General features: G+C 47.3%; 1 protein-coding gene across 3 annotated transcripts; it reads right to left on the minus strand.

The window, feature by feature from the left end:
- Window positions 1–9,742: 9,742 nt before the first annotated feature.
- Window positions 9,743–13,267, minus strand: myclb (MYCL proto-oncogene, bHLH transcription factor b). Of its 3 annotated transcripts, none has more exons than XM_047052116.1 (3): window positions 13,134–13,267; window positions 11,842–12,487; window positions 9,743–11,108 (listed from the first exon to the last, which is right to left on the minus strand). In XM_047052116.1, the coding sequence occupies exons 2-3, from the start codon at window positions 12,434–12,436 to the stop codon at window positions 10,507–10,509; spliced, it is 1,197 nt and encodes a 398-aa protein (XP_046908072.1). In that variant the 5' UTR covers window positions 12,437–12,487; window positions 13,134–13,267; the 3' UTR covers window positions 9,743–10,506. The 3 variants fall into 3 exon arrangements, with proteins under 3 accessions (XP_046908072.1, XP_046908053.1, XP_046908063.1); XM_047052097.1 differs by having other exon boundaries at window positions 13,004–13,267; XM_047052107.1 differs by having other exon boundaries at window positions 12,873–13,267.
- Window positions 13,268–16,473: the final 3,206 nt, after the last annotated feature.

Raw genomic sequence — 16,473 nt, forward strand, 5'->3', positions numbered from 1 at the left:
AATTTACATCTATGCTGAGCTTAGATAAGTGAACTTCCTAAATATACAGATAGCAATAAATAAACGACTATACTAACCCTAACACTAAAACTTCCTAAATTACAGATAACAATAAATAGTACGCTATACTAACCCTAATACACACAAAAAAAAAAAAAAAAAAAAAAAAAAAAAAACCTGTTACAACCCTATAAACTAATCTAACCTAAATGGAGTACAGTGCAGTAGTGCAAATTTACAGATCAGTGACTTTGTCAATGACCAAACAGGAGCCTGGTGGCGAGGTACAGTAGTGCAATGTTACTGTGTGTGTAAGACAGGACCTGTCTGTCCTGCATACACACAATAAGACAGGACCTGTCTGTCCTGAATACACACAATAAGACAGGACCTGTCTGTCCTGCATACACACAAGACAGGACCTGTCTGTCCTGCAGAAACAGAGCTGCTAAGGATGATTTGTAATTCAGTATTGTTATGAATTTGTCATTCTCTCAAACTATTGTTTTTTAAACGAATGACACAAACTTGGTCATTTCAATTTGTTCTCTTCTTTATCATAATATATACCACATTACCACTGCATTATACTTTACTATTGGTTCACGGTAGTGTGTACTGTATCACTCCTAATTACAGTCCTTTGTGCTTGTGATTAGCCCAGGCCCCCTGGTGCTGAGAGAGTTAAGCTGCAGGCAGTTGGGCTGCACCCACTGCGGAGATGATTTAAATAACGCTGGTGTTTGGCGCGCAGCTCTGGGAGGCCGCTCTTTCTGCTGGGTAAACTCCTCCCCTACGCAACCTGGTGAGGCGGGAAATGCTGGTGAGAGAGAGACATAAAGAGAGAGAAGGAGAGAGAGGGGGAGAATGGGAGGGGAGAGAGAGAGAGGGGGGGGGGAGAGACAGAGAGAGACAGATAGAAGACTGCAGAGGGTGTGAACCAAAAAACGTATTTACCTCTCTATACCTGATACCATCAGGTTAGCCTGGCAACGTGCCACACATTACCCAGAAAGAAGGAGAAAGACAGAGAGAAAGAGAGGGAAAAAGAACGACAGAACCAATCCACACACCCTCCCTGTTGAGGTGTGAGACAGATAAAGCTCTGTCAGTGTTGGACCAGTGGTTGAGAACAATGCTGACAAGAGGGGAGTGGGGCACAAGCATGGAGGTAGAACAAAGAGGGAAACACAGACACACACACAAGCAGACACACACACAAGCAGACACCCACACACACACATACACACACAGATTCACTTACAGCCCTAAGGGGAAATGACGGCAAAGAAAGCGACTGTTGTTACTTTTATGATTCCTGCAAAGTAACTACACAGGCTGGTGTAGTCTCCAAGTCACTTTGTTCTTGACTGGATTAGCCTTGGGCATGACAATTACACCCCTCCCCTCTCCCTTCATCCCTGCCCCCGACACACACACACACATGCAGAGTCTTTATTCCTCCCCAATCAGGCCTCATTGCAACGTTGAGTATGCCCAGCCAGAGAGGAGAGATGAATATGTAGGTCATTATCTGTAAACACACCATAGTTCAGAGATACACACCACAGTGAAGAGGTGAATGAACACACAAAAGCACACACACCATAAGTCCCAAACAACACTTTTCTAGAGTCAGATGGGGAGTCAGATGGCTGAGCGGTTAGGGAATCGGGCGAGTAATCAGAAGGTCGCTGTTCGATTCCCGGCTGTGCAAAATGACGTTGTGTCCTTGGGAAAGGCACTTCACCCTACTTACCTCGGGGGGAATGTCCCTGTACTTACTGTAAGTCGCTCTGGATAAGAGTGTCTGCTAAATGACTAAATGTAAATGTAAATGTAGAGTGACTAACTTTGCTGAGCTTCTTGTCTGTGTACCACAACTGGCCTCACAGCAGAGACCAGAAAGGCAGGGCCTGACACTTCCTGTCTGAGAGGGGCCTTCAACAAAAACAGGAAGTGAGAGCTGCCTGTGCGTTCCCAGACATTTCAACACTGCAGCTCTCCGACACATACACACACATACAGGGAAAGGGAGGACACAGATTCTTAGATAACTAGCAGTGTGTCAAGCTCCACTGGAGACAGGGGGAGGTGAGAGGAGTCAGTGTGGATCCCAGTCACAAATACCCTGCAGGGTTGGACAATCTGAGAACAGATCCATTGACTTCTTTGAATCCAGACCATGTATGCCCCCCCTCCCTTTCTTTCTCTCTTCCCTTCTCTCTTTCTCTCTGTTTCTTTCTCTCTATACGTATCTGTCTGTCTCTCTCTATATCTCTCCATCTGTGATAGTCAGCGTGGTGTGATGTAGTTGTGAGGTGTTTGTGCGGGGGCTGAAGGGCCTGGTTAGCCAGGACCTGGCTGAGAGGCTTCATGAAGAGACAAAGAGCAGGGGGCAATCGATCCTGCTGAGGAAGGAGGGGTCTGGTGGATGCTGACAACCATGGGTTCTGGAGGGGGTCAAAGGAGAGGGAGGTGGGGCCAAGTCCTCACTGAGTGGCTGGGGGGAGAAAGGGGGAAGGGGAGGGTCTTCAATAGGATGGAATTCAAAAGATGCAGCAAGTGTCCTGGCAGCCCTGAGGCAGGGGGGTTTGGGGGTTGGGGGGCTGGGGGTTGGGGGCTGGGGGGTTGGGGGGTGGGGGGTTGGGGGGTTTGGGGGTTGGGGGGTTGGGGGGCTGGGGGGTTGGGGGGTTGGGGGCTGGGGGGTTGGGGGGCTGGGGGGCTGGGGGGTTGGGGGGTGGGGGGCTGTGGGGCTGGGGGGTTGGGGGTTGGGGGGTTTGGGGGCTGGGGGGTTGGGGGGTTGGGAGGAACAAAGGAACATCTGCCTCTGACAGAGTGCTGGTCTTCCTGCCATCCGAATCAGGCCTTGGAGCTAGCTGCAGGTCCATACACAACCGTAACATAAACTTCATATAACAAAGAAAAACATTCTACATTTGAAACAAATAAAAGTCTCCAGAAAACTTTTATTGAGACAGAATGAAACAAAAGGAAATAAAGCCACAGTGGTTAATTTTAGCATTCACACATGTACAAGACTGCTCGCACACTCACACACACAAACTCTTTGACACATTCTGTGTGTGTGTGTTGTGTTGCCACGGTGAGGGTAGTAGAGAAGCTATTGGGCTGAGGGCCCCTCTCCTGTAACCCTGCTCACCATCTAGCAGCTCCAGAGTTACATCACCAGGTTGGGCCCGTTACATTAGGCACACAAGGCCCCTGCACCCTGGTCTGTTGTCCCTGCATGCTGCCACAACACTGACCCTTTAGCCACTCTCAGCATATAGGCCCTTTTCCATCCAATAACATAACTTTTCTGGTGCCCTACAATCCCTTGGCTTTAATCTGATGTTGGAGTTGTCTGTTGTGGATCAGGTGATTCTGGAGGCAGTGAGACTGGCCCAGAACAGAGTTGAGGTTGAGGCTGGTCCAGGTGAGGCTTGCATGGTTCTGACAGGACCAAGGAGCTGGGTTTGGCTGCCTGTGTCTGCAGACCTCTTGACTGGTCTGTTGTGCTCAGCGCTCCAGTGTGTCTGGACCCAGATGGCCCTGGTGTTCAGACTAATGGGATCAGGATTATCTCCAGATTAGACAGACAAACTGAGAGGCCGGCTCCCCCCAAACCATGACAGTGAGAGACGCCGGCTGGACTCTGACCCTTCATGCTACTGCTAACTACGACTCAGACTCGGAACAGAATGGCTGTTATGCCAAAATAACATTTTTGAAGATGAGATGAGAAGGCAGGATTCCTCGCCGGGCATGAAGATGTGTTTGGGTTGGGTTCAGATAAACAAGCTTTATTTTGTTTAAAGACAGAACAATGTATTAGAAAGCAAAACATCACCCTGTCTCCAGCCAGAGGCAGACAGAGAGGCAGACATGAGACGCAGGCAGAGAGGAAGACAGGAGAGGCAGACAGAGAGGCAGACAGGAGAGGCAGACAGAGAGGCAGACAGAGAGGCAGACAGAGAGGCAGACAGAGGCAGACAGGAGAGGTGAAGACAGAGAGGCAGACAGAGAGGCAGACAGGAGAGGAAGACAGGAGAGGTGAAGACAGAGAGGCAGACAGAGAGGAAGACAGGAGAGGTGAAGACAGAGAGGCAGACAGAGAGGAAGACAGGAGAGCTGAAAACAGAGAGGCAGACAAAGAGGAAGACAGGAGAGGTGCAGACAGAGAAGCAGACAGAGAGTCAGACAGAGCGGCAGACAGAGAGGCCGACAGAGAGGCAGACCAAGAGGCAGACCAAGAGGCAGACAGAGAGGCAGACAGAGAGGCAGACAGACAGGCAGACAGAGAGGCAGACAGGAGAGGCAGACAGGAGAGGTGAAGACAGAGAGGTGAACATACAGACTGTTCCACATTAATCATCCCTGTTACATCATGCCGGCCTTAGGACAAGGCAGTGAGAGTGGGATGGACAGCCACTGATAGAGAGAGACAGAGAGAGAGAGAGGGACAGACAGAGAGAAAGAGGGACAGAGAGAGAGAGAGGGACAGAGAGAGAGAGAGAGACAGAGAGAGAGAAAGAGGGACAGAGAGAGAGAAAGAGGGACAGAGAGAGAGAAAGAGGGACAGAGAGAGAGAGAGAGAGAGAGAGAGAGAGAGAGAGAGGGACAGAGAGAGAGTCAGAGAGAGAGAGGGACAGACAGAGAGAGAGAGGGACAGACAGAGAGAGAGAGGGACAGAGAGAGAGTCAGAGAGAAAGAGGGACAGAGAGAGAGTCAGAGAGAGAGAGGGACAGAGAGAGAGAAAGAGGGACAGAGAGAGAGTCAGAGAGAGAGAGGGGGGGGAATTGGGTTAGGGTTAGCGAATGAGCCAGATAATCCCCTGAGGAATACCACAGCTGACCGGGGAATGAAGGAATACACACTACAGAGTAAGAAGCCAAAATGGGGAGAGTGGAAAAGTGTGTGTGAGTGTGTACGTGTGTGTGTGTGCCACTACAGCCCCATGACCTCATTAGGATCAGATGGACACTGGCTGCCATGGCTGAACTCCAGTGACTCAGTCAGGATGGAATGTGGGTCAGTGGGTACAGATAGGGAACTGTGATCAGGAAAAGTTTTCACAAGAGTGTGTGTGCCCATGCACGCTGTTACAGTAATCTCAGTCATTCCAAAACAGTCGAAGCCGAACGGGGAGGTGCTGTAGAACTCTGAGTACTGAGGATCCTACTTCTCCTTCACATCCTGTCACCATCCATGTCTGAGACTTGACAACACTATGTTCTGTGCTCTCCTGGGCCAGTCATGGAGCAATTCCTCCTCCGCCTTGAATTAGTCCATTTGAATGAGCCACCTCATTGGTAGGAAACCTTCTCTGGGAGATGAAGCCCAAAGCAGTCCGTCTCCATGTGGAGTACAGAGGCTCCTCACTCTGCTGACCTCAAGCTGAACCAGGAACAGACCTGAGCTACAGACCACTGCTTTATGTTTAATGGTTAGTTTCCTTTCCCAGATCCCAATGTAAACACACAGTGTATACTGCACATCTAGCCAGCCTAACACACACTCCCTTGAACATAGGGGAGAGCAGTGAGTCACACACACACACACACACACACTGCTTAATGTGCTAGAAGTGCAGAGGTATGAGATTTTGACAGCAAGGGATGATTGTTTGTTGCGAAACTTTCTTCTCACTGTATTTCTCAATACACTGACTCTGGTCAAAGTGATCTGTCTGCATGCTCATACTCCTGGGGTGTTATGCAGGTTTGCTTGTTGAATAGTTTTAATGGTGATTGACCTGTTCATCCTTTCCTTTTGTAAGTACACTCTGGGTTAGGAAATGGGCAGACTATGACAGAGACAGAACAGGGCCGGCAAAGAAAATGAGGGATAAACTGAAAGGATAAATGGACAAGGGCTGTTCACGCAAACACACACGTTTAAAACAAACAATCCCGTTTTACACAGTACAGAGCGCAGCGTAGAGACTGGTCTGAAGCTCACCTGCACACACACACACATTACACACACAATTGCACACACTAATCTGGAAGTTGTGAGAGTCAGCATAACTTTATTGACCCACAAAGGAGATATCTGATCCCACCACTTCCTCTGCTACCGGCTGAATATCCCTTTAGGCACAATTAACCACAATTATCTAATTAAGCACCATTCAAAATTCAGTCAAGCACTTAGGCCACCCACATTAGGCTCCTCAGCTCATGCATCTCTATCGTTTCTCAGCAGCATGAATGAGCTTGGTCAGTTTGGTAAGGAGACTCTACCCCTTGTCTTCACCGACACTTGTGTGTGTATTAGTGTATGTGTGTGTATTAGTGTATGTGTGTGTATAAGTGTATGTGGTGCATCTGTCCTTGCCTAACTGTGTGTATACGGGCATGTGTTCATCTGGACCAGACAATGATAAAACTGGACACAGAGTTGTCCAGAGGGAGAGAGGGGAGGTCAAATCAATCACACACATAAATACACCAGCACACAGCTGAGTCATCGATTCTCCACAGCCACACCCTGATCACACACACACACACCCTGATCACACACACACCCTGATCACACACACACACACCCTGATCACACACACACACACCCTGATCACACACACACACACCCTGATCACACACACACCCTGATCACACACACACCCTTGATCACACACACACACACACACCCTGATCACACACACACCCTGATCACACACACACACACACCCTGATCACACACACACCCTGATCACACACACACACACCCTGATCACACACACACACACCCTGATCACACACACACCCTGATCACACACACACACACACACACCCTGATCACACACACACACACCCTGATCACACATACACCCTGATCACAAACACACACACCCTGATCCCACACACACCCTGATCACACACACACACCCTGATCACACACACACCCTGATCACACACACACACCCTGATCACACACATACACCCTGATCACACACACACCCTGATCCCACACACACCCTGATCACACACATACACCCTGATCACACACACACACCCTGATCACACACACACACACCCTGATCACACACACACCCTGATCACACACACACACACACACACCCTGATCACACACACACACACCCTGATCACACATACACCCTGATCACAAACACACACACCCTGATCCCACACACACCCTGATCACACACACACACCCTGATCACACACACACCCTGATCACACACACACACCCTGATCACACACATACACCCTGATCACACACACACCCTGATCCCACACACACCCTGATCACACACATACACCCTGATCACACACACACACCCTGATCACACACACACCCTGATCACACACATACACCCTGATCACACACACACCCTGATCCCACACACACCCTGATCACACACACACACACTGATCACACACACACACACACACACACCCTGATCACAAACACACACACCCTGATCACACACACACACCCTGATCACACACACACCCTGATCACACACACACACTCTGATCACACACACACACACACACCCTGATCACAAACACACACACCCTGATCACACACACACACCCTGATCACACACACACCCTGATCACACACACACACACACTCTGATCACACACACACACCCTGATCACACACACACCCTGATCACACACACACACACACCCTGATCACACACACACCCTGATCACACACACACACACACTCTGATCACACACACACACACACGAACATGTAGCCAGTCACACACCCATGAGCTGAACATGTAGCCAGTCACACATGAACTAAAGCTCTGGATCTGGGGACGGATAGAAGACTGGTTATTCTGGTTTGGCAAGTCTGACAGTTGATCTGACAGGAGACCAGAACTGAACACCTTACAGGACAATGAGATCTGCATACATCATAACTGTCTCAGTTCAAATGACTGTGGGGTTCGTCTGTGTACTGTGTTGTGTCCATTCTCCCAGTTGCATATACTCATCATAGCACACTAGTGCTTTACCATCTGTTGTAGCTTCCACAGACCCTGCCAATGCCTCTCCATAAACAAATATATCAGCATGCTTTGCATATGGGTTCACTTGGGGACACACAATGTCACAACTATAGATTTGTAGTCTGCAACAACAGTAACAGTTCTAATGATAAACCAGTATTCTGAAGACTGCAGATATTATAATAACAACAAGGAAATTTGAACACATTCATGACACATGATGGGAAATTATTGTCTTAGTTCTCTGTGAACTGGAAACATCCAGCTCAGCATATTGAACCGATGTGATCTAGGAGTATCTTATCTTGGAGAGTTTTACTTCCTGGTACACAAACCCCCTGGCACACATCTCCACACAGGGTCCAGCTGATCCCTTTCTCAGCAGTTATCTGGCACTAACCCGTCACTTCCCACGTCAATATAATCTCCTGCCCTGTGCTGTCTGACTTGCAGGGTGAATGTGAGAATGTCTTGGCAAAGTAAACATTGTAAAATGTTCAGGTGAAGGTATGTTTTTTCAAGGACTCTAGTTCGTGTTGAGAGTCATGTGGGTTAGGTGCAGTGTCCTTCCAGCTGCAGTGGCCTGATTGTGAAACTATGGTGAAAGAATTCCCAAAGAACAGAAGTAGATGAGGGGGGAGTGTGTTTGCATAGTGCAGGTAAAGCACCAACTGTCACAGCCTCACAAAGGAGAGGGGGATACGGTTGGAGACTTTACTGGTCTATCAGGCTGCGTCTCTGAGAGATGTGACAGACATGATCCTCTATTAAACCAGTAGAACTACCTCATGGTTCAGGGCACAACTACCTCAGGGTTCGAAACACAGTACCTCAAGGTTCAAAACACAGTACATCAGGGTTCAGGGCAGAACTAACTCAGGGTTCATCTCTCAGCAGTGGCCACAGGGATAAACAAAAAAGCACCAGGACCTTCCCAAAACCAACCCAGCCGATGGGCCTTACGCTGGCTAACCCTAACCCTAACCCTAACCCTAACCCTGGTGCACTAAGTCTCAGATGTGCAAGACTCTAACCCTAACCCAGGACACTGTAGAGGGCTTCAGGGATAGAATAGCCTTTTCAGGACTGGTTCTAGAAGATTCTCAAAAAATAGTATTAATCGACTGAAGCAGTTCTCACCTTCCTACTGTCTCGTTCCAGGGTTAGTGCTAGCAGCAGGAGACCTGAAAGAAGGGGCCTTCCCTCATATCACAGCTACACCAGCAACACACACAGAGCCCCTCTCTCCACACCCCTCTTGGGACTGTTCTAAAGATACTGCGTATGTCTGTGTGTATGTGTAGGCTTGGCAGTGTAACCTACTTCCATGCTCATCAGGTGGCCAGCATGCAGCAGCCCTGCAGAGGGAGGATCCTCGAAAGATCACACCTTTCAAGGATAAAACTCAAGGACAAACACACACACACACTAACACACTCATACGCACAAACACCGTAGTCATTAGGAGTATTGTATGATTCAACGAGTCTGGCTTTAACTCCAGAGCATCTCGCTGTGTCAGGCATATTGCTCTCCTCTTAATGCTGCTGTGAAACTGCTGTAATGATTTTGTTTTAAAAAACTTCCTGCTATTTAAATCTAAATGTACACTCTACTGCTAGAAACCATTAACAATACTGAGATTATTCTAATCTCTTTACAGTAGGCTGGTAAACAGAGGTCGCTAATGTTGACTGTGTTAAACAGGATGACCATGTCAGATTATTAATTAAATTGCTAAAGTATTGTATCAAAATTTAATGTTTCTGGCGAAGTATCCATAATATCACCCCAAGACAAACAAGCATTGAAAACAGCATCACAAAGTGACATGTGACAATAAAGTACAGTAGTGCTACTTTATGTTTTTTCCTTCCTTTTTAAAAACAAAACAAAATAGATGTTCCCTGCTTCCCAGTTTCAGAGAAAAGCAAAGTTTATACACAAGTTTTGATTTTGTCTCCTTCACAGGGCGCAGTAGGCTATTATTTACAGAACAATTTGTACACCAAAATAAATCATGTGAAGAAAAATCTCACGTCACTCACTTCCTATATACACAGCAAGACTACTCATGTCACTAATTTAATTGTGCAATGATGAAATGCCTGACATTTCAAGAGAAAACAAAGTTGTATGTATTCACAGACTGACAAGCTATCGAGACCTGAAAAAATGCATCTCAGGAAGTTATTTTCCCTCACCTACATGTTGTTCTACATCCTTATAACAACATTCACTGTGAGCTAATGTGCAAAGGGAGAAACACATGAAACACAGAAAGAAGCAACATCCAGCTTTCCCCATTGGACAAAATTCACCTTATGAAGGAAGTCCATAGTTTTACAAATAAGGCATTTTGTTAATGGAGAAGTCCATGGCTTTGTACATGAGGCGTATCATTAATATTTAGTCCTTAGCTTTTAGAAAGTGGCAGTTTGCTTTAGTTGTAAAAGTGTTCAGCCAAGAATGAGGCAGTTTGTGTCTGTATAGTCGGTTCAGGTCTTTCAGGAGCGTTTGAGGTCAGTGATCCTGCGGAGCAGCAGTTGTTTGCGTGCGCGGAGCCGCTTCCTCTCCTGGGCCTGGTGCCGCTCCCTGGTACGCAGCTGGAGCAGGTACTCTGTAGCCTGGGTCAGGATGGCCACCTTGGGCGTCTTGGACGACTCCACCAGGCCCGGGATCTGGTCGCGCAGGGCCAGGAAGCGTGAGCGCAGGTCATTCCGTCTCTTCCTCTCCAGGAAGTTGTGGTTGCGTCGGCGATCTGTGTCCTCGGCGTCGGAGCTCTGGGGGCTGTCTGAGCAGGAGGAGCTCTGGGGGCTGTCTGAGCAGGAGGAGCTCTGGGGGCTGTCTGAGCAGGAGGCTGTAGGGCAGGCCTGGGGGTAGCTGGACTCCAGACAGGGTCGTTTGCTCCGGGGTTCCTCCTCCTCGGGCTCTGCGTCGCTGTCGGGGGACGGGGCGGCATAGTTGTGCTGCTGGCGGTGAACCGACATGTGGAAGCGCTTGGGGCAGATGTCTGCACGGACAGTGATGGTCACAGGCTTGCGACCGTTCAGCAAGCGCATTCGACTCTGCTTGCTCTCTACAGTCACCACATCGATCTCCTCGTCGTCTGAAAAACAAACAACAACAATCAGACCCATCACTACACCCCACAAAGATCTTTGTATAATGGCATGAGAAACAAGAGAACATTTTTGATTTAAAACATTTCATTTGTAGTTTGGGTGTTTCAATGTAAATCAATAAATTTCTACTGGTATTTCAATAAAGGCATGTAGAAAGTGTAAATTGATTTAATTGGTCACTGTGGGCCATCCAACACTAAAAAAGAAGTGGTCAACCATGTTAATGCATGCTGCTATTCAGGCTTTTGTTAGTCAATGATGAACATGTTTATCAACAACTAAACTGCATGCAGGGGGGCTCACACTGATTTGGGATTGAAAGAGTTTCTCTCACGGTCTGACGCCATGTGTAAAAGCCAAAAAATCACCATCCCCCCGCATTGTCATGCAAAGCTCTTAATGCTAGTCTCACACATGAAGGGGGCGCGGTTTTTAAAGACTGTAAATAAACTATCCGAGCTATATGTCTCACAATTTACGTTTTGACCCTACATGATTGTAAAAGGTTTCCAAATCAAATGACTTTCTCTTGAAGATAACATGTTTACACATTGCAATACAACGTTGCTATGAAAAGACTGGTAACGCTGCATTCTTTCCACTCAGCGAAAGGCAATCTCCCACTAGAGCGTGCGTCCTGCAGACCTACAAATTACGCACTGTCAGATATCTTACATCAAGCGAGACCAGGTAATTAATGCATGGTAAATTCCTTACCGGATGAATCAGAGCGAGATTCAGATCCCGAAGAGGCCGGTTTTCTGCAGCTGGTGGCGGGGAAGGTGAGAACAGCCGCCGGGTCAACACAGTGTGTCACCAAGGTGTTGGCTGGTGACGAGTCAACAGAGGCGCACTGCACTTGCTTGCTCGCAGTGTCGGAGTTGTGAGGGGCTGGGGGCAGAAGCAGCGGGCCAGCAGACACCAGACGCTCATTGACCTTTAGCAAGTGCTTACTGGCGGAAAAACTACTCCACATACAGTCCTGGATAATAATGGAACTAAGGTTTCCAAACAGTTCGTGGGAGTTGGGTCTGTTTAGTCCCTCACAGTCTTCGTCCTGACCCAGGACCTTGGACAGCCAGCTCAGCTTGTCTCCCGGGGAGAAGTGCATGCCATCCCCGCTCGCAGTCCGCGTGGGAGACATGGGAGGGGTGGGCACCAGCTCGAACTTCTTCCACATATCCTCGCTCGGTGCGGTGGATTTGTACAAATCCTCCTCCGTGTCGAGGCCATCGTAGAAGTAGTGCTGATAGAGATCATACTCCATCTCCCGACTTTCACAGCGGGGTGCTAGTGAGTTTATTCCAAGCATTTAATTTCACAAGCACAACTTAGATTGAGGAAATATCTTTAAAACAACAGCCTGGGGGGAAAAATTGATGCAGGATTAGGAAAACGCAGTCCTCCATAAAACACCACATTATAACTGATTGTATATATCTCAAATAGAGCATATAGCTATTAGGCTCACGTCCACCTTTTTTACAGTTGGGACAGTTAATAATTGATTGAATCTTGCGGTTGCTAGCTTTGCTGTAATAGATTGAAACTATCCAGACAAGGTTATTACATAATCCAGTTATCCCCGGTTTAACCCTCTGGAGCAAGGGGGCCGTAGCCTATACAAGAAACGCCATCTCCGCAGGCATCGTATGTGTATATATTTGCCCGATGCTTAATGTTCAGTAACGTTTCAAATTCCAGTAAACGTAGAATCACAAATCGTGACTGAGACAAAAGTAACATACGTTTCATCTTCGCTTTCTCTCTGTGTTGGAAGGGGAAGGAGAACCGGACCGGGTTATCCAGTAACACCAATGTACGCTTGGTACCATGTGATCAATTCTTAACTTTATTCAAGACAAGAAAAAACGCTCACCGGTTCGTTCGGATATTCCACTGAAGTAAAATGCGCAATTCACGGCATGGAGATTTCTGTCCACCCGTCACTAATAAAACTCAATTTGAGAGAAACATATGCAAAAGCCGTTACGAGTTTCTGACGTTACCTGAAATAGGATGAGGTCAAACGTCTGCTACTTTCTCATTAAGAAAATGTAATAACTCCAATAGGAGGGGCTGCTTCAGTCAGCAGTCTGAAACACGAGATAAGCAGGGCTTTTTTCCCGCCAGTGAAAGATCCTGTTATAAGATGATAAAGTAGGGAGGAGTCTTTCAGAAATCTGCAGCGCTAGATCCGGGTAAGCCCTGAGATACATTTACATAAAGGGTGGTGGTTGTTCTTCGGCCACGCCCATTCTTTAAAGCTACATTGAGAGCCAATTCGTTCTTAATCTATTTATTATGAAAACACCAGTTTTGACATCAAAAGAGACAAAAAATAGTTACATTGTGAGTATGTGGATTTGCATCTTCCTCCACTTATAGAATATGCATCTATAACTTTCAACATGTCAGTTTATATCTCAACTCTTGGTTCAATGTTAGCCCACAATGGGAGGGGAAGCTAAGGAGGATGAAATGCCCACAGACGGTCCTGGGCACGTGAGTCTTTGCTTTGTTATAACAAGACGCATAATCCCAAGGTGATCAATAATCCACATGGACTATTCGTGGGATGAATGATGCATGTTAGCCCTCATGCCAGGGGGACATGCACACACACACACACACACACACACACACACACACACACACACACAGCGACGGACTGGGGGAAAAAAGTGACCCGGGAGTTACTGTTAGACCGGCCCACCCAGTACATGGCCCACTCAGTACACGGCGCTTTGCCCACTCAATGCATCGCACGTATCGACCAGTCAGTGGCCGTCTTGGAAAAATTCCCAAACACTTAACATAATTTTGGATGATTACAAAGAAATTACATCATATTTATATATTTTATATATTATATATTTTATATTATATATTTTAAATAACATTTGGCCGGCCCACCGGGGATTCCCCAGTCCGCCCCAACACACACACTAACACACACACATTCACACACACCTTTACACCCTCTGAGGTGTAAAGGAGTTTTATATTAATATTCACCAAGACATGGGCCCTCAGCTTGGGACTTCCAAAAGGCTCTGACATTGTATCTTTGTCACTGTTACATTTACTCAGTAATTATTGTCTAAACAAAACAAAAAAACAATACAGTAATTCAGTCTGAAATGTAACTAATAACTGGTTCAGACAGAGCTGGTCCATGTTCATGTGGTTAAAAGCATCAGAATTAGAATCAGAATCGTTTTTTATTGCCATGTAAGTTTACACAGACATGGAATTTATGTGAACATGTTGTGTGAACAGTTGAAAGGTGTAGGAGTGTAGAGGGGTCAGGGCCGGTCCGACCCAATTTGATTTGCCGATCAAAAGGGCCCCATACACTATTTTTGTTTAGGGCCCCCAAAACGCAAGGGCCGGCCCTGAGAGGTGTGGAACTAATGTAGCTCCACAGAGACATCTGAATCACTCGTTTTACAGTTGAATAGGTACAATTTGATGAAGAAACATTAACGCTAATAGACAGTACACAACATTAAACACAGACATGGAGTAAAGTCACAGTAAGTGTTCATAACAGTTTGTCATAGGGTTGTCATCTGTTTGCATTTGAGAATAACAAATACCAGCAAACACTTGATCCATTAAATGAAGGTTTGTCTCTATTTAAAGGGGATGTTTGCATAGATTTGAGAGATATTTCCAGAGCAACTACTGCATCGATTAAAATTCACCAGTGCAGCACAGAAACCAGGGGGACCTTACGAGTGCTGGCAAACTGGCTTTGCATGGCTCTTGCTCTGTCATTGTCACAGTTCAGAAGAGCCTCCATATGTAAACCAAACATGCCTGGACAATGGACAAGACATAGTGTGACATGGTTATGATTAAGTGCACACGCACTAATTCAATTCCATACTGTGCAGTGTGGAGTGAAGACAGTCTAATAGTAAGCTGGGACTCCCTGGCCTAACGCAGGCTGGGCAATAGAGCACCAACGTCCACCAAGGAGACAAGGCAAGGTCAAGGGTCATCCCCCCAGCGTGTGGACCTGATAGACCCAGCGTGCCGCTCCCTGATATGATACCTCAGAGATGAAGATGAGCCCCTTCCTAACCCTCAGGGATGAAGATGAGCCCCTTCCTAACCCTCCATGCCCTGAGGGGCCGGCCACTGTAACAGCAGGGACAAGTGAAGGACATCTGTTGTCAGAGACCAGCCTGAGGTGACACACTTCGGGTCAGAGTCTCAGCTGCTGCTCAGTGTCTTGTCCCCTGCTGTCCCCTGACTGTGCTCAGTGCCTTGTCCCCTGATCGTCCCCTGCTGTCCCCTGACTGTCCAGGGAAGGACTGTCACTCATTGCAGCTTTACACCACGTGGACATTTGACTGGATACAATCATATCCCTGAAGATGGTCTGGTGCATCTATGATTAGAGATGGGAGCTGCAGGAGCTGTATGTCTATATTGTGCAATTTTGCCATCAGATGAATGGATATGAAGTCATGTGTTGTACAGATGCTCAGCTCTGAAGTTTATGATAATACATCTTCATGGGCTGTTTTCAGAGCGAGCTGAAATAAGACAAACATATTTAGTAAAATCTGTCTGTATCTACTCTTAGTCTAGTATCACTGGGTTGGTTTGATGAATCATGTTTTTACACACACACACACACACACACACGCACACAAACGCACACACCCAAACAGAGTTCCTTCTCTTTCCAATCACACATTGGAAGCTAAATGAGAGACTGTCTTCCAGTCTGCTACTTGTGGAGGAATCCATGCCTGCTAGTGAGAACTAACCCCCTGGGACCCATAACCCCAGGCAGGGTCTTCTACTCCACTCTTCCATCATGATAAATGAAGACGTGGGCTCTTTTGCCCAGCGGGGTTGTTGAGAGTAACAATACTTAACACTAACAATGGCTCCCTCCCCAAGTCAACTCCAGCTTAACTTCAAGAGGATGCTGTCGTCCCACATTCTAAGGGCAGCATATGTGTGGAGCGGAGAAAGACACTGGTGGGGGAGGAGAGAGGCTGGGGGTGGGGACTCACCTTTAGGAAGTAGTCAGGCGGAGCACATTAAACGCCCACATTCAGCCAGCCCTGTATGAGAATAGCATGGTGGCACAGAGGATGTCAGAATTATCTGGAAGAATCTTTCTGGGGCCTGTCTCTGGATGTGTCCTGGGTCCACCACTGTCCCTTTCCCCACGACCTCTCTGACATCCTAACCTTTAAGCCCTGACCCCTGACCTTCTCTTGCATCTCAGAAGATACAAACCAACCCCAGATTGAAATGAGACATGTCACCCTCTGCTTAGAGACGAGTCCTGTTGAAGAGACAGAAGAAAGTGCCCATATA

The sequence above is a fragment of the Hypomesus transpacificus genome, chromosome 3 (assembly GCF_021917145.1).
Source record: "Hypomesus transpacificus isolate Combined female chromosome 3, fHypTra1, whole genome shotgun sequence".
Classification (NCBI taxonomy): domain Eukaryota; kingdom Metazoa; phylum Chordata; class Actinopteri; order Osmeriformes; family Osmeridae; genus Hypomesus; species Hypomesus transpacificus.